Genomic DNA, 22,002 nt, shown 5'->3' with positions numbered 1-22,002 from the left:
ATGGACTTTGTTCTCAGTGCTGATTGAAATCAGTTAAAAATAAAGGTAGCTGTGCACCTGTAACTTAGGCACTGAAAAGCTTGGGCTCTCTGTAGGCTTTATTTACCGTCCGGCTTGTTTTTATATTATTTCATTAGCAACTGTTTTTCTCATTTCAGTTGCAGCTACAGATGCATCAAATTATAGACTATTGCTCAGTTCTCAGAACTGTTGTGTGTGTTGTTTGTGCTCTATAGGATTGAGTGTTTCTTCATAGGCTATAATGGAAGTCTTCAGTACATAGATGAGCTTTGAAGTTTGGAATACGAAGCCAATAATTTACTTGTACACTGGCTTGATTCAAACCAGGCAATTCAGTTTTATGAATAAGCACATGATGTAAGCATCTAGTTGGCCATTCATATATTTAGATAGGAGATTTATATGTGCGTACTGTGGATCAGTTACGGGCACATACATGTGTGTAATAACAGCAAAACCACAAAGAAACGGAAGGTTTATACTCTTCAAGGTACAGCTTGCGCTAAAAATGCCGTTCCAGATTTAATTCAGGTGTCATTTGATTCTTTCTAGATTCTGAACTTTGCTGAACCTTTGACTCTACCTCCAGGCTGCTGGAATGTATTTTCTTTGAAACTCAGTATGAAAGACACTGTAACAAATGTACTTTCTAGTATTTGTTTGGCCACCAATGTGGGAGTGATGTTTGAAATACCTCTGCAGATATATTCAACTGTGTCCAAGGTATTGTATTAAGTTGCACTGAATGATTATTATGCACTGCAGACCAAACTGCAGCAGCTTCCTTTTTTGGTCAGAAATTTGTCCCTTAGTCCTGAAAAATGCTCAATACCAGACCATTCTTTAACTTGAAAAGTTAAGCACTCAGAGTTAAACAGTGATGGAATTATGGATCTCTAGGCAACCGTAGTTCTCTTCCTTGACTTGTCCAAATTATGCACTGAAAAACTGGAATTTTTCCTGTTGTTTTGTCACATGGAAAATGGTTGGTTTTTTTGTTTTTCCAGCAAGGAGATCTTCATTTTGAAGCTATTGCCCATTGTGATATTCAGTGCTACTTGGGAAAATCTGATTCAGGTAGGCTTGTCTTGGCTTTTTTAGGCATCTAATGACAGTATTATAGAGAAATCTATGTAACGGGACTTGTAATGAGAATATTGAGATTGTTAATACAATTATTTAATTTTGTCTTTTAAAAACACGTGCTTTTCTCAGACCATTACTGATATAAATGGCTTCGTACTGAGTATAATGTGCAGTATTTCAGACCTCTAATTCAGTATCACTTGCTAAACTGTTGTTCTGTCTTGTAACATAGTTTTGGACAAAAACATGTTGACTGATGTCAGACCTTTAGCCAGAGTTTATTTGAACTTGTTCTCTCTATCTGTTTCTCACAGCAATAATTTCATAGATTTCTGCAAAAGACAATTTATCAGGCTTATAAAACAGCAATGAAAGCTGTGCCATGTAAAACAAAGTGGTGTCATTCTTCCTGGAACTGAGGGATTTGTCTAGATTCTATAATGCTAGGAGCTGTTTTAAGTACCTAGCTAGCATTTACAAAAACACAATGTTAGATACTATATGTACGCAATACTGCCTGAAGAATGTATAATTTGATGAAGGCTTATTCAGAATAGTGTTTTTTAAATAATAACAAAAATAAAAAATCTCTGCTGAAGAGTGAATTTCATTAGACAGCTGGGTACCATAGGCTTTAAATATTTGTGTTCTCCTGAATGCGTTTTCAAGATGATGCTTTCTTAAAGTATGTTTCTGTATGAAGATACGAAGAAGGCAGTAGTAGTCAGTCAAAGATAAAAAGGAGATTTGAGGTGACACGGAAACACAGGGCTTGAAGCATTATTAATACATAGGCACATTTAGGTAAATATCTTAAAAGCAAGAGATATTTTAAAACCTTATAAAAGAGTATTGCTGATATAAGTAAATGCTTACTGCTTGCTTACTTTCCATTCTAATAATATACATAATAATATAGTAACATAATCAGATCTTTATATGTAGATATTCTACTTCATAATTTAGGATACTAGTCCTTCTTAAATAGAAAAGTCCGAAAATACTGGCCTGAACAACCTGTAGCTGGATTGTTCAAGTCGTCATTAGTCTCAATTGATTACTTTAAACTCTAAGGATAACACAATAAATTGCATTTTGTATTTTCAAAATAAGCTTGAAAATGGCTTTGTTTTCTTTAAAAAGAAATTTGCTTATTTAACTTCATTCTGCTGTGTGAAACTGTTTGAAGCAGCATGAGTCTAACTTTCTAAAAAAGATTTTAATCTTTGGACTGATGTAAAGCCTGGAAATTTAGCTTATGTAGAATTTGAGAAAATAGTCAGGACCTGGAAAAGAGAAGGTGAAATGGAAACACCGTTTCTGCAAAATGGAGATTTGTTTTGCTGCCTGCTGTGCTATAATATTACAATTTTGTACTGCTGTACAGAGAAGAGATCTTGATACTTCATTGATACCAGTGGGAAGTTCTGTGTAAAGACTATTGATAATTTAATGATTTCTCAATAGCATCCTTGAGAAACAGCAACAGTAAAAAGGGCTTACCAGAGCATGTGAAATCTATGCAATTCCCATATTGCTGTTTGCACGTAGAATTACTGCAGTTTTGAGGATGTATGTCTTATTGCTCCGATCTGATTTGCTTAGTATGTGTACCTTCACACATGCTTGCTTAGAAGGAAAAAATTAGTTTGCCTTACTTCTTTTTGTGTTGAGACCCTTTGCAGATACTGATCGCTCACATTAAGAAGTAGATTGATGGAAGGAGCAAATGTTGCCTCTTTAAAATATGAAAAATCTGTTATCGTTTTAGTAAATCTGCTTTGGCAGAAGAGTCTCTCTCTGGACCGTTCTGCCTGGGATGTGGATTCTGAGCTTGCAAGTGAACTTTATGAAAGATGGCAAAAAATAAGACGTGGGGAAGCCTGCAGGTCTGTACAGAATCTGTTGAGGTTCTTAATTCAAGCCAGTACAATGTTGTAAGGGGGAATATTTTTATTCTGAAATATTCTTAATTAGAACAAACATTTTTGACCTTGCTGCATGTAAGTTAGTTATCTTGAAGCATCTGGAATTTCAGAGCATCCCAAACACTTCTAACTTCAATTTCAAGGCACTGCCAGCGATAAGTAAACATTTCAGATGCCTGAATTTTAGAATGTAAATAATGTTTTGACTGAGTCCCCACCACAGCTACCCAGTTTGAAAGCAGTCAAAGCATTTTAACAGATCAGTTATGGAGCTGCACAAATCCTTTTTCAACAGGTCCCATAGCAGTCTTTTTAGGATCAGAAGCTCTAAATAGCTTTCGAGGTTTTTAGTCCCTGACCTAATGGATGCTATGTACTGGGGAAGCGGGGAGGGAAGCAGTCACTGTGCCCGAGCAATTGTAAAGACAGTGCATCAGTGATATCACCCAGTTTCCAGAGTAGAGAAGTAGGGCTGCAAAAACTAGTCACTGTGGTGCAGGTGGAAAAGTGGGAGATTGAATTACTCTCTATGACTAGATTACATGTTTGTGGGTTTTGTGTTGTGAAGAACGTTTTCAAGGAAGGATTAGTTGCTGTAATTAATAGGTCCTGGCAAATCGTCATCTTTTGTTCTTTGATTTAAAAAAAAAAAAAAAAAAAGAAAAGAAAAAGAGAAAAATCTTTGTGTTTTTTGCCAATAAAGCAGGAGAAGTATTTTAGGATCAGCTCGCTTTATTCACCAGAAGAAGCCTGAAGAGGAGTCCCTCGCCTTTTTCTTGCCACGGTTAACTGCGGAGCCTGGCCTTACACTCAACTTCAGTGCCACAGCAGTTAAAAGTAGTATGGTAAAGATGGTTTTCTTACACTTCTTCTGAGTTGATAAAATGTTTAGCTTCTTTAAAGAACAGAGTCTGCAGTTAATATTTGGTGATGTTTTCATACTGCTTCTAGGTTGGTATTTTGAAACCTTCATACAAGTCTAATACAAGACACCAAATTTGTTTTATTCCTTTGGCTCTTTGATAAATTCTCTAGCTTCAAATTGTAGTATTTTTAGTACAAGGAGAGGAGTAAAGCAGTGTAGGTATTAACTAACAACTATTCATGGTTATTAAAACTTTCCTCACATTGTGGTCTAAGTTACATGCTTGTGGTAAAATAATTGAACAAGGGACTTGGGATAGAATGTGCTGTCATTAATGATGAATTCTGCATACAGGATAGCCTTCCTTCTGCCACGGCCTTACATAACAGAAGCATATGAAATGTTGAAGATAGAAAACTGAGGGATCAGCGGTGCAATGTGTCTTGCAACCATGCTGACAGTTACTTCATTTGTCAGATTTTGGTTGGTACTAACCTAGTCTGTGCCAGACCAGTCATACAGAGATGCTTCTCATATGCGCATGTTGTGAATTACCTTGATATTCCATTTATGCCATTTGATTGTCATTATAGTAATGTATGTAACCTACTTGGACTCAAACTTCCGTATGAAAGGGTGACGCCTTACTACTAACTGACCTTCTTTTGAGGAAGAGCTTCGTTTGTCTGTGCAAATCAAAATACAAATGAAAGGGTTGTTTTGAGGGGGGAGAGGTCTATACTTTTGCACATGCAAAATCACTCTTCATACACTCTTAGCTGTTTTTGCAAATGATGGCATTGTGATGACGTCCTGCTGTTCCATGCAGTTTTGTATGCACGTGATTATATTGAATTAAGACTGATGAAGCCGGGCTGCATTTCCTTGAAAATGCAGTTCGTATTACCAATGCTGACTTATTATCAAGTATGTAGTTTAACTTTTCTTTTCCCCTCCGAACTATTTAGGTGAAGTATTTTGTACTAAGAAACCCGTCATCCTTTCCAGTTGCATTGCAGCTTGTGCCACTCTCTTACTACCCTGATCCCCAAGCTTCAGTGAGTCTGCTCAGCAAATGGTAATTAGTATAACTGTCTCAGAATATTGTTTTCCCTTTAAAAAGTTGTTTGCTATGCCTTATGATTGCTGCTTATTGTTTGTTTTAATTTCTCAAAGCGTAACTTAAGTGGGGGCAACGTTCTGCTCTGTTTTGGAAGATCGTCATGTTCAGAGCAGCTCTCTGTGTGGCACCTGACTGTGTAATGCACCTGATCTATGATAAAAAACAATCTGAACATATTTTCAGCAAGTTTATGTATGCCAGCCACAAACTGTCATCTTTTAAGATCTGAGGCCTACTGCAATCTTGTGCAGGCTATGCAGTTGTGGGGGGCAACTCACACAAGTGGGGATGTGCTGCTCCCAGCAAAGCAGGTTGGGAAATACCCAGTCTGTAGGCTGCGGTCTGTCAGGAGGAAGGTAACTGAACCTAATTTAAGAACAAGTTTTTTTTTTTTTTTTTCTTAGCTTTTTCTTAGGTAAAAACCCTGTCTCTAAGAAGAGGAAATAGGAGCTGGGAAGAAAAATTCAGCAGGTCTAGAGCCAGGAACACCACCATAAACATTTAGGGGCAGCTAAACAAATATTTAAACGTCGTTTTGAACTTTCTGTGTTACAAATGAGAAGATCTAATGAGAAATCTAGATAGAGTTAGATGGAGATTATAAAGGGACATGGAGTTCACCAAAATAAGCCCTGTCTGTCATGCTTAACTTTGAAAAACTGCAATACATGTGCAGTTGGTAGTAATTATTGGCTTGCTTGGAGTCTGTGGGACTGCTCACGTGCTTAAGTGTACCTTGCTTATTTGGGGTACCAGTCCCTGTATAGCTGCTTCCTTAACATTATTTCTTGACGCGTGTGTGTATATGTGTATATATAGAGACAGGCACATTAGTAACTACATGTGTTTGCATGCAAAATATCATTTCTATGTAGACTCTTTCTAGTGGTTTGAAATTACATTTTCTCCTTATTTGCACACTTCTGTTTCTGCAGATCATCTAGGTTTACCAGCAGTCATGTTCACTAACTGTTTTTTTTTTTCAAGATAATGTTGTAAAAAATTGTGACAAGTGAATTTCTAATTCAGTGGGTGGAGGTCCACTAATCCTCTATGACCTAAATTTTACATATTGGTTTTCTTCTGTCCATTCTTAATGCCTTAAGTATCATAGGTTTAAAATTTGCTTTCAGATAGATAATCAGTTTCTCTAAGGGATTTTGATCCGCAAAGTATGTGGAGGAAAATGTGAATTTGTCCCAAACAAATTGTGAGCAGAAAGAGGGACATGTGAGTAAATTATTGAGACTTGATAATGATTGTTTCTCAACAGCTATGTTTCAGAAGAAGCTGTGGGACATCTCTCTTTATATACAACTTAGAAATATTTCTTGATTGTTATCTTTTGCAATACTGTATACTGAGAGATCTGAAATGCCTAGGCATTTTTCTGTTTTCCAAACGCATGGAATCCACATAAAACTGATTTGTAGTGTATTTTGTTAAAATGCAGATATGCATTTCCCCAGTATTTCACATCTGCCAAAGTGCAATTGTGAAAATATTCTTAGTCGCATGGTCTGAATTTTTGGGTTGACCTGTGTGGTGCCGGGAGTTGGACTCGATGATCCTTGTGGGTCCCTTCCAACCCGGGATATTCTATGATTCTATGATAATAAATGCCACTATGTAAAAATAAGTCAGTATAGTTCTGACAGACTAGGTTTGCAATGCTTATTTTTTTTGTTTTGGTTTATTTAGGTTTGGCGTAAATGTCCAAGCTATTAATTTCACCACCACTGAGTTCAGGCTCATGGATGAATGTTCTCACAGGGTAAGATGTTTAACTTTGATAGAGGAAGCAATCTGACACACTAGAAAAATTCTTCTTTAGCTACATTACATCTGAGTTTTTACTAAGTACTATTGAAAACAGTGTAACTGTTTTCTTGATTTTCTGTCAAGCTTGTATTTTTGCAGTTAATTTCTTTCCAGAGTTTGTTGTTTTCTAAATTGAAAACAACTGTAGAGTGTGTGTGCATGCCTGTGTGCGTGTCGAAAAGGCTACAGTTTGTTTTCTATTTTGGGACTTCGGTTTAGCCCTATGTTGACCACGAGGTGTAAGGCTTTTGTTGGTGACCTTAGAAGTTAACAGATAATATTTTCAGTAGAAGGAAATGTTGGCCAATAGTTCAAAGAAGGAGAAAGATGGATTTCTGCACTTCACCTCAGTTTCACTGCAACTCCCAGGTTCAGGTTGGAATGTCACAGCTGTCTGTGGTTTCCATTACCTCATTTTTAATATGAATGTGATGACACTTAATTGTGCCATATGCCAGTGCTGAGCTGTGATTATACTCTCAGATGTTCTATTGTGGATAATAGAGAGAAGATGTGCTACCAGGGATGTTGGCACAGTCTGACAATCAGAGTACTGTCCAGGGTACCAGCAGAGTTCATTCTTACATTTCTAGTTTGCATGAAAGCCTGGAATTGACATTTTCTTTGCTATTTGTACAGGCTGCAGCTTCATCCTTAATGCTATGTACATGTTTCTACAAACACTTTTTAAGATCCTGTTGAAAGATTGGTACTTTATAAAAACAAAAGAATATATTTGCTAAACTTACCAAAGCTGACCTTTGTTTTTTGTCAATAGTGAAGAGTTGTTGTAAAATAGTGGTGGGTCTTTACACTGGTGTGTGTATTGCCTGTATTTCATGTAGAGACTTGAAGAGCTATGGGAACATCTATGGTTACGTAGGCATTCAGTATATCTGTATATGAGACCGACCTTGGCTTGTTGTTGGCCAAATTGCTAGTTGTTAATATTTACGTTTTTGAATGTCATTTTTCTAGTCACTTTATATACATGTGTAGTGAGTAGTTAGTCTCACATTTGTGCATGTGCATCTTTGTAGAGAGTGACCCAGTGAAGTTTGCAAATCCATACGTGTTTTGCTTTTAATGAATGTTAACTGTTGAGGAAAGGTTCTGAAACTTTTTTGTATGTTCTTTTTTTCATAAAATAGACTAAGAATAAAAACATTTTGGACTAGAAAAGATCAGAAAAAACACTAGGACAACAGCTGTGAACTTAAAAACAACCAAGAAAGAGCCCACTTTGTGATGTTTCTGGTTGTTTTGACTGCTATGGGTGTCCAATCATGATTTTCTAAGAGGAGACCCCCCAGTTCTGCTAGAGAAACTTTTAGGATTGTTTTCTTTCTCTTTGTCTTTTTTTTTATGTTAATGGGGGGGAAATATAAACAGCAGTATTGAAATTTTTAAGAAGTGTATATATATTTTACATAATTTCCAGACTCTCACAGCTTCTGGTAGTGGTGGTCTTCAGTTAATATGGTAGGGAGTTCAATTTGGCTTGTTTCCAGTGACTCAAAATGATCAACATATTTGCCAACAGTCCCTTTCTCACTTAAATCAAGTTGCAAGTCTTACGCTGATGGTATAATGGTTGCCACATTTCCCCGTGCAATCAGTGTACTGTCAGTTCTAGTTGTGTTGTGAAGTGTTTCAGCATTTCTTGAATATGAAGGACACAGTGTAATTTCTTTTCCATCTGAACAAATAAAATCTGTTTTAAAAAATGAAGTAATACATTCCTTATAATAATACATGCAGTAATATGAACACTTGCTCAAATAAACAACCTTATCTGATGTTTTATGTTGTCAGATTGAAAGACTTTAGTGTAACAAGTTAGTTAGGAGTTATTGCACCTTGCCAAAAATATCTTATATGGTGCTAAGAAAAGATGCAGTGCTTTCTTTTATTAAGATCTTTAAACACACATTTTCTGTGAGTAAATAAGTGCGTTTTTGTTTAACAGAATGCACGTCAAGAGGATCTTATCAACAAGAAATGCAGTTCTGAGCTGCTTCGGTTAAATTTACAACCACTGGAAACCAGAAAAGTTGCTGTAATTTTTACACCAGTTGACTACAAAAAAGTAGCTTCACTTATTTTAATCAGGTAAGCCAGGTTTCAGTTGTGAGAAGCAACCAACAAAATGTGAAAATGAATTTGCCAAATCTTGGAGCAAAGTCAAATAGTCAAAATTTGCAAGTCGGAACACCTCCGGTTTAATAAAAGTTGCTTGAAGGTTATTTGTACTTTATGCCTACCTAGGTCATTAAATCTGGAACTTCAGATTTTTTTTCCTTGTGGCGTGGATCAGTGGGTTAGAAAATGCATATGAATATATACTGTATGTATGACCAAGGCACTTCTTCAGTCAGCAGATCAACAGCCTTTTCCTGCTGGGTGGCTTTGCTATTTTAAACTTAACTTCATAGAGATAGGATTTAAGAATCCAGTGAGTCAAATTCATAACTGATTATCTCTGGAGAAGAGAGTTTGTGGAAGGAACAACTACTTTTACCAGGTAGCACTATTATCCAGTGGCAATGGTAACAAAACTAGCTCTTTCACTGTGTGAAATGCAGTGGTGAATGGTTGTTGGGTGATCCTGCCTGTATTTAGGGGAAGCCTTTCCAGATGTGGCCAGTGATTCTGTTACTGACACGCTGTTGTGTTGGTTTGGCACCTAGATAGTAAAGCCACGATGTTGCAAACTTCATTTGTGTTTTAATGGCTGATGGTTTAATTTTTATTTTGTGACAGAAACAACTTGACTGTTCTGGATGTGGTCAATGTAGAAGGCTATGGAGCCAGAGAATTACTTAAAGTAGGGGGAAGACTGCCAGGTACAGGAGGATCTCTTAGATTCAAGGTGCCAGAAGCTACACTAATGGACTGCAGACGACGTGAGTAAGAAGAAACAGGTCTCTGATTTTGTAGCTGGCTGCATTACTCCGTAGTGGTAATGATATCGTGCAATAACGTTAAGTAAACAGGATATTGAAGTAAAGAAACTAAAGAACTTGGTAGTAAGAGGTGTAGGTTCTGATGTCTCAAAATACTGGCTGATAATAGTTACAAATTCTGGAAATACACTGCTGCAAAATAGTCTGTATTAAATTTTTGGTCACTTCTGAATATTTAATTGATTTGAAATTAAAAGCAGCTATTTCTTTCTAAACACGAGAGTCTTTTTAAGCACTAAAATAATTGTTCTTTTTTTTTTCCTTTTAAGAACTGAAAGACAGCAAGCAAATTTTGTCCATCACAAAGAACTTCAAAGTAGAGAATATTGGGCCTCTCCCTATAACAATTTCATCAATGAAAATCAATGGTTACAGTTGCCAAGGATATGGATTTGAAGTGTTAGACTGTCAGGAATTCTTCCTGGCTCAGAACTCATCACGGGAGATCAGCATTGTGTAAGCATTGACAAATTTGATGACAAGTTAACTTAAGTGGAAATTTGAAATAATTAGTTGCAGTAACAGACACTCCAGTAACACACACGCACACAAAATTTGGTGAGCTTTGAAAATAAGCTTCAATATGCTTTTCAGTAAGGGTAATACTAATAAATCGATTGTATAATAACGTTTCTTTATAATAGCCCATTATTTTTAAAAAGCAATATGCATGCTTTTATCTGTGCCTTATGAAAGAATAAATGAAAGCAAAAGACTAGTCACAATAAATAAGGAGTGTTCTGCCACCGGCTTTTCTCATTCTTTGTTTTGCTTTCCTTTGTTCCAAGTAGCCTGATTGCCATCTAGTCATGTTTACCTAACATTACACATGTCTAAAACAGATTTTTTAAAAAAAAATCCTGTTGAGTTAGCCATGATTTGGACATAAGGAGAGTTAACATTACTGTATTACAGTAACTGTGATTATGAACACAACGAGTATCGCCTCTCCTGATTGGAAAGGCAAGTCACACCTTCTAGCAGCACACGTGGCAGTCAAACAGAAAAACGGAATGGGCAAGGGAAATGAATGGAAGAGCCAAATCTGATGTTTTCTTCTGCTTTCTCTGTCTTTTTAGCCTCGTTCTAGACTTATCTTAGAATCTGACCCTTTCCAAAGTAATATTGGCTTTATACTTGAAAACTATGCTTTTTGTAAGCATCTTTCAGTTAACACAAGTTGATCTTGTTGCACCTCTTTGAAATAAGGAAAACGAGTTACGATAATGTGTTGTGTATGTGTACACACATCTTACTGCTTGAGGATGACCTCAAAGTCTTAACCCCTTAAACAGGTGCTAATGCACCTGCGTAGTCTTAAGCAGACAGTGATCACTTATTTCATTGTCTTTTTCCATACTATTAAATCAAAGGTCATGTATGCTTTTTTTTTTTGTATTAATATGAGTTCAGAAAATGAAATTCAGCCTAGCGAATGGGAAAAATAACACCAGCTCTGTCTACTTTCCTGACAGATTCACTCCTGATTTTACATCTTCGTGGGTAATCCGGGAGCTAACCCTGGTGACTGCTGCGGATCTGGAGTTCCACTTCACCCTCAATGTGACTCTTCCTCACCATTTGTTACCGCTGTGTGCAGATGTGGTGCCAGGACCCAGCTGGGAGGAGTCTTTCTGGCGGCTCACTGTCCTCTTTGTAAGGTAATGTGCTCAGAGCTTCTGGGCTAGGTTGAAAGAGACCCGCCGGTGAGAGAGCAGCATGCACTTCTGGCTTGTGGTAGATGTGATGATAGGGCCTAAATCTCTACTGCATCTAAGTCTTTTGGGAGTACTGCCAGCTGTCTGCAGGAGCTTGTGTGATCCAGTAGCGTGTGGTAGAATTGACAAGCATTTCATGCTCCTCCTGCTGATAAACTCCCATTTTAGGCTTGGAAAGAAGACAGGTTAGGTATTCCCACAGGAAGAGCCAGTGGCTACCCCTCTTGCTAGAAGATTTACTTCCCCACCCATAGAGATGCATGTGGAACCTGTTAGTCCCTGAATGTCATCGGTAGAATGGAGTGGACTGATGTCTTATCTTAAAGTATTTCTGGAAAATTAACATTTATGAGATTTCAGACACCTGAGTAAGGACCTGCTTTTCCTTTTGCTTCCTTCTTTAATGTATTAAAAAAAAATATCTCTTTTTGTTGGCTCTTGTTAGGAACACTGATAAAGATGCTACCCCAGAAAAAGTTGTCTTAGTTAGCTAACTCATTGCTTGTACATGGTAAACTGTTTTAGGAGGCCTGTACCTTTTGTACAACAGTTAAGGGTTCTGCTCTTAATTATATTTTTTTTGTCTTCCTTATTAACCTTTCATACTGTGAGTGTGAGTTGAATACTGTTTGTGGCAAATGATTTCTGATGTTTTCAACGCACTGAACCCTGAATTCCCGCTATCAGAACTAGCAAGGAGTGAACACAAATGTCATGGTGATCCATATACATGCCAGTGCATGCATAATTGAGATCATGATGCACACTTGTTCTGCTTGCATTGTTGTTTTGACGCTGAAAACAGAGCACAATTGAACAGTAAGAGTAACCATGTAACATGGCTCTAGATGCAACAGAAGGATACTACAGGGATTTGAAAAATCAGGAGTTTTTCATTTTGTTTTCCAGCTGACAAAATTTATCCTATATGAGAAGGTGACTTGATGAATTACAGAGCTTTTCATTCTGATTGATTTATGTTTGGCGTAATTAATGTGCTAGAGAGAAAGAGAAGGCGTTTTGCAGCTTCAGTTTTACCTCAGAAGAATGATGGCATTTTATGTCAGCATTTTCTCTGAGTAGTAGAAGAGGCAATTGTAAATAAATAACAAAATAGTGATATAACTATCATGTACTCAGTAGATGTGTCATGCTATGATATGTTGTCATTGTGTTGAGTGAGATTTCCTTCTGAGTTTTAAACCAAGTGTTAGTTTTCTTTTCTAGGATTTTTTTTTCTTTTAGATTCTTCTTTAAGAAGCTCAAGGCTGAGATACTTTTTGCCAGACTACAACTAGCAGGGGCTATGATGATTAATAAAAAGGGGGAGGGGGACCATTAGAGCTGTTACTTACTTTGTGTTTTCCTATCTGCTGTTTTCCTTAAAATTACTAACAAAATATTTGAAAAATGCATCTTGTTACAAGCTTTGTAACTTCCATTGAACACTCCTGAAAATTGTAGACACCAGTGTTTGTTGTTTTTCTTTGACAGTTTGTCCCTGCTCGGTGTGATTCTGATAGCCTTCCAGCAAGCCCAATATATTCTAGCCGAGTTCATGAAATCAAGACAGAGGCCAAATCCTAGTTCTTCATCACAGCAGAACAGCAACTCTGTTGACGTAATCAGCTCTGATTCCTACAAGTAAAAACACTTTCCTCTTCTTTTGATTTGCATTTTTTCACCTGTTTAATATGGAGCAGTGCTTTCTGTTTGTTGGTACTTTGACATTGCTGTGGACTTGTTTAGAAGAGGTCTTGTTCAAAGCAACCTCCTTCAGAGAGCTTCAGTGTTGCAGCATGTATTTATCTCTTCAGAAGAGAAATGGAAGAACTCAAGGGTTTATTCATCTTGTATATTGTCAGTAGTACACAGGATAGAAGTTGTGTGATAAAATTAATGGATACACCATACGCAGCAGCCTTAGAAAGCTAAGAATAGCAAATGATGTTAATGGCCCTCAAACCTGACCTCTTGGTTGGTCAGTTAGGCATTTGTTCAAGCAAGTAAGCGTATTTGAAGTCTAAGCACATACTTAGTCTTTCTCAACTCCCACTGAAATCAGAATGTGCTTAGCTGGTATGATACATTGAAGACCTAACAAAATCTCAGCTTGTGAATATGCCCCCCTTCATTTCACTACAAAAACATCCCATAAAACAACTTATGACAGCCTCATAGATGTTTAAAAAACAAAAAGGCAACTCAGTTTGTCTTTTTTTTTTTCCAGAGGAAGCTGTAAGACATTTATGGATTCCTATAGTTCATCAGATAAAGGCAAAGGGAAGGGCTTCCTGTCTGTAGGCACTTCGTCCAGCCGAAGTCAAAATGCAGCCAAGAGAAGTCCTGCGACCTACAGCCACTCTCAGAAGAAACACAAATGTTCAGTTTACTACAGTAAGCAAAAGCCAAACACAGCAGCTGGCAATGCCATTACAGCTACTGATGAGAAGCAAAATCAGATTGCAGAGAACCAAATCTCAGCACCAAAAGAGGACATTTGCACTGATGTTGTCAGTGAGAACTGGGTAACTCTAAAATATGCAAATGGCATAAACGTTAACAAGAATTTAACTCTTCCAGAAAACTTTCTGGGTAAAGAAGAAACTGCACTGAAAAATACAGTTCTCATTAAAAATACTTCTTCAGAGTGTGATCTGAAGGAAGATCTTCAAACATGTATGTTTCCTAAGGAAACTAACCTTAAAGCTTCAGAAAATCTAGTTGAGCTCAAAGAACAGGAGTTCTGTCCTGTGAAGATGTCTAAGAAGCTACCTGAAAGTCACTTGTCAAGACGTTCACCTCTGCAACAGCCAGAACTGCAAGAAATTTCTAGGAAAAATAATGGTATCTTTTTTATTTTTAATTTCTATCAGGTGAAATTGAGTGAAGTCGTCTTGACTTCGTTGTGGTCAGGAATTTCTTTTGTGTGAGACAAGGTGTGATATTACTTCTGTATCACTGTGATATATCTCTTCATCTCTTCTAAGCAAATGGCTTGCTGTAGAAGTTGTTTCATAAATCGTAAGTTGGCCTTGGTTTACAGATTTCAAGACTGTACAGTGGTATTTTAATGGTTAAAATCATTGTCATAGATCTGCTTAAAAGATGCAAATTTCCCCTCTCAAGTATACAGAAGCATCCTAGTTTGTTAATATTCAGGTCCACTGACAATCTGACACCTTATTTTTAGAATCACCAGGCACCACTGATACCAAGTATTCAGAATTCCAATGATAACAACACCTAAAAGAGCAAATGTGTTCTGATATTTTTGTATTTTGCAGGAATCTGCCAATTATCATGCTGTCATTAATTGGAGAACTGCTTTTTTTTTTTTTAAATAGTGGAACTAACCTGCCTGGGAAATCTTACCTCTTAGCTTCACAGCTAAAAATTTTAAGAAAATCTCAAGAGTACTTTGGAGGGAAAGTAGGTTAGGAATATGTTTCTTCTGCAATTTTGGTTTTACTTAAGAGCTCAGCAAAGTAGTTATATGCTGAAGACTGGCATTTGCTAAAGCTATGGTGTCTCTGGTCTATGGCCGTTTATTTAGTGAATGAACTGTATGTAACACAGGGATTTGGGGCCCTGCTGTAGTGTCTCTCTGTTGGCCTGCACTGGTTGCTTACCCTTTGTGTCCTTGCCTGTTAGATATGGCAGGTACCAGTGTGCTGTCTCAGGAGTGGAGACAGGGTAATTTTATTCTTCCTTAGAGTTTTTTGAGATGCTTCATACATTCCTAAACTGCAAAAAATTATTCCTTCTTTGCTTTAAATTAAAAAATCAGATGGAAAAAAAAATCAGTAATTACATCTTACCTGTATTTATGTACATAGCAAGGTAACTTTGAGTACAGACTGCAGATACCATGTTCATACATAAACCAGTTAGGAGATACTAGAATTGTTTTCATTAGCACAAATTCCACCTCGAGAGATCATTTAAAGAGTACTGACAGATACTTTGTATTCAGTGGTAAAGCACTAAAGGTAATCTGCTGAAGGGTCTGTTGGCAGTTGTATTTATATTTTTGCACTGTCGGGGTTTTGATTGTTTCCTTTGGTAGGATAAATGAAGCCTAAAAAGGATCCCAGCAGAGGATTGTGGCTCAGCTGGGCAGCTCAGCCAGCTGTTGAGAATGGCCTCCTCATTTTTTCTTCATCTCTTTGCTTTCGTTACGCAAGAGTACTTCCTCATAAGCCCCTCAAGAAAAGAAACTTCTAGTGCTGCACCCATCCTAAAGAAAGGATGACTTTTTACCCTTTTTTCAGAAGTTTTCTCCACAAACTTGCAGGGTTTTTCTGTTTGTTTTTAAGCCCAAAGTTGTCGGGCTTCCAGTTCTACCCTCCAAAGCCTGTGGCTGGGACCAGAGCAGCTCAAATTCGGATGAGATGAGTAGGGATGGGGTAATTTATGTGTGTAAGAGTAGTGTGCCCATGAGCATGAATTGATACAGAGGTACTTTTCCAGCTGCTGTCAGAATGCTTACACAGCGTTAGCTATTGATTTTGAAATTTTCAGCATCATCAGCCTAGATGTTAGTCCCCTAGTGTTTTGGAAAACAACCCAAGTCATGTGTTTTAGTTTGCTGCTTTTGTTTGTATGTTTTTTTTAAAGAGGTAGGCCAAAGTGAAGGTTGAAAGTAATGTGGTTATGACTGGGAGCCCATTCACTTCCCAAGCAAACTTGTGTTACTTTTTAATTGTAGGGAATAACCAGCAAGTGCCTCTCAGGAATGAAACAGAAAACTGTGAGACCTTAAAAAAGCAGATCAACCTAAAGCCTTCCACCGAGAAAAAGATTAATAAGGGACCTAAGGAAGAGACTCTGTGCTGTGCAAAAGAGGAGATTACGTCTTCTGAGGTTTGTATTGCAATCTTTGTTTTTTAAATTTAAAATAATCTCCTTGTTACTTATTCTCATGTATATGTGGGGACTGTTACATACAGTCACAGAGACACGCATCTAAAACCCTGTAAATCAGATGAATGAGGAAGTACGCAGTTGTGCTGTCCCACATCCCATGCATACTAATGATGTATAGAATGATGAGCTGGGGTAAAAATTAAAATAGCCCTTATATTGTGATACTGGCTGGATCACAGCCATTTTCTTCCTTACCAGAGTAGGCACAGAAGAGCTGGAATCTAATGCCAGTTGTTAGCCATGGTAATGATGTGGGAGCAAGTCCTAGAGAGGAAGTGGTCTAGATGGGTGTATTTCCCTTCGTTCACAGACCTGATCTCCAAATACAGGACGTTGTGTAAGAAATTTGCATTTAAGAACAGAGCAGGCAGAAGTCCCGTAACAGATTGTGAAGCTGCTGAGAAGGATCGTTCTGCATCCTTGATTTTGGAGCACATGATAAACACAATGCATTGCATGTGTTATGGGCAGTGTAAAACACTTAAAGAATTTCATCTGGTAATTAAGAATTAATAAGAAGAATCCAAGAATTTGGTTTGTGTGTGTTCTGTCTACTGGAAAGGAGTTGCATGACAATAAAGTATAGTGATGATTTCCATACAGTGCTCGAGGAATATGTATGAGAAAAGATGGGGTACAGTCTTGTTTTAGGAATTGTTACAGACTCCTTTTTGTGTGTGGCTGATGGTGCTCAGTTTTTGTTTCCTGAATTTCTTAGTCACTGTTCTTTGTTGGTTAAGTTACCCCATAATTTCCTCAGTTGTAATTCAAATGAATGCCCCCCCCCAGCTGCTGAGGAAAGGGAGGATTTATTGCTGCTGAACTTGCACACAAACTGATCATAAATTTGGCAGATGTTTTTTGTTTTTTGCACATTGGGGATTTTATTGACTGCCTTCCTTTTTCTCCCTGTATTTTTTTTTTCCCTGGAAGTCAGGGCTAGATGGTGTAAGGGGTGAAATGCTAACATTGGGAATTCAAAAATTTCTCTCTCATCATCTGTTGGTGTCTTCAAGGACAGAGTCTTGGAAAGACTGATCAAGTGGATGGTGTTGGAAAGAGGAAGTGCTGTGGAGAGACAGTAAATCATATAGTAACTATACAATTGGGGTTGAGTTGTTTTGTCCAGTGAAATTTAGCAAGAAAATCTGATAGAGTTCATTTTACTGTATAAAATGAAGTTACCTCAGCATGTATTCTCAGCTTTTTTTCTTTTTTAAACCTTCAGCAAGAAGATGCATTTAGGAAGAAGAAACCTCAGGAGAAGAAGGAAGGAAATGTATCAAACATAAATTGGAATAGAAATAGAACATCTAGAAAGAATAAGAAAAAGAATGTTAATATATCTACGAGGTATGTATTGCCTCACCAAGTCATGAAGAAATCCAGAGCTGCTGTAATGTTTCCGCAGGCTTTTGCTGAGTTTTGCATAGTACATTAGGCAGATTGTTTTATCTTGTTAAATAAACACTCTCTAGTCCTGGCTTGAGGCTTTATTGTTAAGAATGTGCACTACTAAATATCGCCAGCAAAAGAAATATTTATCCATTTGTAAATCTGTATGTATATAGACGCACCCCATTCTGCGTAGCAGTGGTTGCTCTCTGCTATGGTCTGGAATTTGCTGTCTCTGAGGTTTGGACGGTTAACTTCCTTTCCGTTATTGTGTTGTGTGGGTGAGATCCAGTCGTGTTTCTTTTCAGTGAAAAGAGGAAGACAAAATTGTTAAAACTATTCCACTGTTAGGAGAATCATTTGCTGTGTTGACTAACTTAGGGAATATTGTCTTCTGGTAGTTTTGAAAGAGGAAGACGAGATAAAGTTACTTTCATTTTTGCCATAATGATTAAAATTTATCTACCTCAGGGAAGCAGATGTGTAATATCACTGGGGCTTCATAGATAAGCATTAACAAGTTAGAACAGCACTAAGTTCAAAAGTATTTCGAGATCGCCTTGGGAAGTTGCTTTTTTTTTTTTTTTCCCTGAGGTTCATTTAAATGCATTTCTGAAGTCAACTGTAAACTACTATATTAAATGTTTTTTCATATTTTTATAATTTTAAGCTATTTTGAGTGTTGTTAAAAATACAAATAGTAAATTAGTGCTAGAACAGAAAAGCTTATTAGGAGAAAATCCCTCTCTTCCTCCCACAGTCCTTTGAATTAAGGTCACAGTCCTACAAAGCCTTCACTGACTTCATTTTTATTGTGCGTGGTCCTGTTGAGGTCAGTGGGCTTAACAAGGAGATTGCAAAATCTGAAGAGCTTGTTATAACCCATTATAACCCAATTAATATTCATTGCGGGAAGTCTGCTTATGTGTAATTCTTTGCAGCATGCAGACATTTGCAGGTAGGAAGGATAAAACATGGAATTACTGAAATTTTGTCTGTTCCTTCAACTGATTCAGTAGTTGCTCCTTTCTGAGTTAAGATGTAGCCGTATCCTTCCTGTAGAAACTTGACAGCTGGATTTTATTCCTTCTCCCTTAATATTCTGATTGGATCCAGATATTTCAATTTTACTAGCAAAACCTTGAGATTACTTCAGATCTTACAACCAGATTATTCTGGTTATAATTATGCCAATGAAATAGATGTAGGGCACATTTTTCCTGTGAACCTAGATCTCCATACGGTGCTAGACTGTGTTTATTACTGTAACGTATGAATGCCTTCTGCAAGTGCATTAGAGAACGGAGTTAAACATACACACACAGTCTTGCTCCTTCCGCTGAGAAGTAGCAGTCCGTATGATGGGATATAGCATTTTGGGAAACCCTTAACAGATGTTTTTTTAAGTTTCTATAAAGGTGGGGAATAAAACTCCTCGGCCTTTTCCTTGCCCTGCATTCTGACTTGGTAGCGTTTTGAGTTAAAGTGTTTAATACCTGAAAAAGTGCGATTGAAATGTGATGTGCAAATGCGTTTCTTTGGGTGTGGTTGTATTAGGGTCCCTGAGCAGAGTGAGTTGAAGCATATGTGCAGCGAATATGAAAGACCGGATCTGAGAGCAAATATTGGAATAAGAGCCTGGTGTCCTCAGGGTGATGGGGAAAATTGCAAAGCAGACCAGAAATCTGGGAGCTTGTCTATACAGGGAGAAACAGGTATGCAATCTTAATTGTCAAACTGAAGAAATATAAGATGATTTTTGTGGCAATAGGATTGTTTTCCTTTCATAAGACCTTTTTGCCCCTCTTGGCTTCAAACCCTGACTCCGAGATGGCAAGGCTGGCAGGCGGACCAGTGTCGGCAATGATAATACGTGCTCGTTTCTCCGTGTGCTTCCTTCATGGGGTGGTTCTCAGCACAAATCAGCAGATGTCAGTCTGAAGGCATAACAGATCGTTCCTGGGTGAAGGACTGACAGTTGGCTTGCGTGTCCAGGTTCTGCTGGTACTAACTGAAGCAGCTTTAATGCTGAGGCCACCTCTAGAGTAAGCAGGCTGAAGGAGGTGTAAGATTGTAAGGCCTGTAAGATTGTCTCCCTGATGAGATGCTAAGGAAGGAGAATCTATCACTTACAGATTCATTGCTTATAACTTTTGTCGTTGCTTTTAGTGTGCATGTTCCCAGAGTCAGAATGTTTCCTGTTGAAAATAATAACCTTGTATTTCAATGAGCAGTATTGCTTCCTATTTCATAACTATTGCCTGTAACTGCGCTGTGCCCTGACTTGTGTTCGTTGTACTGGGGATGTCATTCAGGTCATAAGCCCCTTGTGTTGTAGGGCCTGGCGTGTTTATCTTGGTGAGGCTGTCAGTAGATACTGTTTTCTGTCCTGCTATCAGGAAATTTAGAAAAATAATGTAAATTCACTTCTAAGTAACTTTTCGCTTTAACTGAAAGACTTTTTTTTCCAAAACTTCTTTAGAAAGCTTTTATCAACGGTCTAAAAAGAAGTGTTTGGAGAAGTTCTGTTCTGATTCAAGCTCAGATTGTGGAAGTTCATCAGGAAGTGTTCGTGCCAGTCGTGGGAGCTGGGGTAGCTGGAGCAGTACCAGCAGTTCTGACGGAGATAAAAAGCCCATGATTACTGCCAGGCATTTTCTTCCATCCAGTAAGTTCTGCAAATATCACCTCTGCACAATAGTGGGGAGAGTTTGTCTTCCTTCTGAATGGAAAGGGCTGCCACGGTATGGAGTATGTAACTTGCCTTTTATAGGGGAAAGTACCTCTCAGAAACAGTAGGACAGATACTTGGTATTGGGGGAGGGAAGTACCACAAGTTCTGTGGAGATGAGGACGAGCTGTCCAGGCTACAGAGAGTGTTAGAACGATACAGAGGAGGTGTCCTCTGTGCTGAGGAGCTGCCCAATTAGTTTCCATGGAACTGAGAGTCACTAGTCAAAGCAATTTAAGTCTTTGACTTTGTTACATCACATTAATCTCATAAAAATACAATCTTCTTGTCGGAGCTATTTAAGAAAGTTCACAAATGAGAAATGTGTGAAAGCAGTTAAGAACGGATCTCAGGGTGCTGGAATTGGATAGGCGTATTTGAAGTAGAAGTAGCCAGGAGGCCTGAGCTACGTCAGGGTAGAAGTGAAGGCACTTCAGGGGCGTGAGAAGTGGCAACTGTGGTTCATCACTGCATCTTTTTGAATGCCTGAATACCATTTACATAGTTGAACGCCCAAGATTCTGTCACTGCCATTACTAGCCAGATTGCTGTAGTGATAGAAGTAAATTTAAAGTGCTGAAGTGGCACAAGTAAAAATCGCTTTGAGTACCTGAAAGAAGTTATTTTCAATAATCTTAAAAATGAGCATACATTTATATGTATATTTGTATGTGTATAAAATTTCAAAACTTGACATTATGAAGTTTCTATTTGATGGGTCTGAACCTGCGATGTAATGGATAATGATTTGTGGGCACATGACTTTACTTTCAAATTGTATTGCCTCTTAAAAGTCATTTCAGATACAAAATGAATTTGATAGTAACAAGGAATCTCTCCATTAAAATAAAGTTTGGTAATCACTTATAAGCCACAAAATACATTTAAGACCATGGGGAAATAGCACACTTTGCAGCTAGTGATACTGCAGTCTGAAAGAAAAATTGGTTAAAACCATTGAGTCCATCTGTGCGAATGAATATTCTGTGCATACTTCTTTTTTTTAGGATCTTTGATTTTTCACAGTCATTCTTTTCTTTAGGAGAGAATATTTCACAAAATGATTTTCCATCTGAAACTCCTATCACTTTAAATCTGTCTCATAACATCTGCAATACCAGGTAAAAAAAAATAAATAAATTTGAATCTACACCTGTAAGACATTAAAGAAACTCCACCAACTTGAAAACTTGTCTCATATTGATAAATCATACCTATCTGTTGTCTTACGATATTTTGTGATCCTCTAATTGGACTTTCTAGTTGAAAAAGAAGAATCATGTTCAGTATGTGAGAAGATCTGTACACTTGTGACAGAAAATGGATTGTGCTGGGGTAATACGATAAATACTTCCAAATGTAAAATGAAATTGGGGAAAAAAGGAAGTGATTTTTCCCCTCTAATTTATTCCAGATCTT

At 37.6% G+C, this 22,002-nt stretch overlaps 1 protein-coding gene across 5 annotated transcripts in view; it reads left to right on the top strand.

The window, feature by feature from the left end:
• Window positions 1–22,002, top strand: part of TMEM131L (transmembrane 131 like) — a 79,258-nt gene that overhangs the window by 50,620 nt on the left and 6,636 nt on the right. For 3 of the 5 annotated variants that reach the window (XM_040554529.1, XM_040554531.1, XM_040554534.1), the window contains 17 exons: window positions 574–744; window positions 1,029–1,098; window positions 2,879–2,996; window positions 3,739–3,880; window positions 4,869–4,978; window positions 6,725–6,797; window positions 8,814–8,956; window positions 9,608–9,750; window positions 10,080–10,266; window positions 11,286–11,471; window positions 13,023–13,172; window positions 13,759–14,375; window positions 16,240–16,394; window positions 17,686–17,810; window positions 19,410–19,567; window positions 20,335–20,520; window positions 21,626–21,704. In XM_040554529.1, the coding sequence (XP_040410463.1) occupies window positions 574–744; window positions 1,029–1,098; window positions 2,879–2,996; window positions 3,739–3,880; window positions 4,869–4,978; window positions 6,725–6,797; window positions 8,814–8,956; window positions 9,608–9,750; window positions 10,080–10,266; window positions 11,286–11,471; window positions 13,023–13,172; window positions 13,759–14,375; window positions 16,240–16,394; window positions 17,686–17,810; window positions 19,410–19,567; window positions 20,335–20,520; window positions 21,626–21,704 (2,813 nt within the window). The remainder of the gene's footprint in view (window positions 1–573; window positions 745–1,028; window positions 1,099–2,878; window positions 2,997–3,738; window positions 3,881–4,868; window positions 4,979–6,724; window positions 6,798–8,813; window positions 8,957–9,607; window positions 9,751–10,079; window positions 10,267–11,285; window positions 11,472–13,022; window positions 13,173–13,758; window positions 14,376–16,239; window positions 16,395–17,685; window positions 17,811–19,409; window positions 19,568–20,334; window positions 20,521–21,625; window positions 21,705–22,002) is intronic. The other 2 variants (XM_040554533.1, XM_040554530.1) reach the window with 1 other exon arrangement.

The sequence above is a fragment of the Cygnus olor genome, chromosome 4 (assembly GCF_009769625.2).
Source record: "Cygnus olor isolate bCygOlo1 chromosome 4, bCygOlo1.pri.v2, whole genome shotgun sequence".
In the NCBI taxonomy this organism is placed as follows: Eukaryota; Metazoa; Chordata; class Aves; order Anseriformes; family Anatidae; genus Cygnus; species Cygnus olor.
Note: the sequence above shows the minus strand (reverse complement) of the source record. Positions and strands in the feature narration are given on the sequence as shown.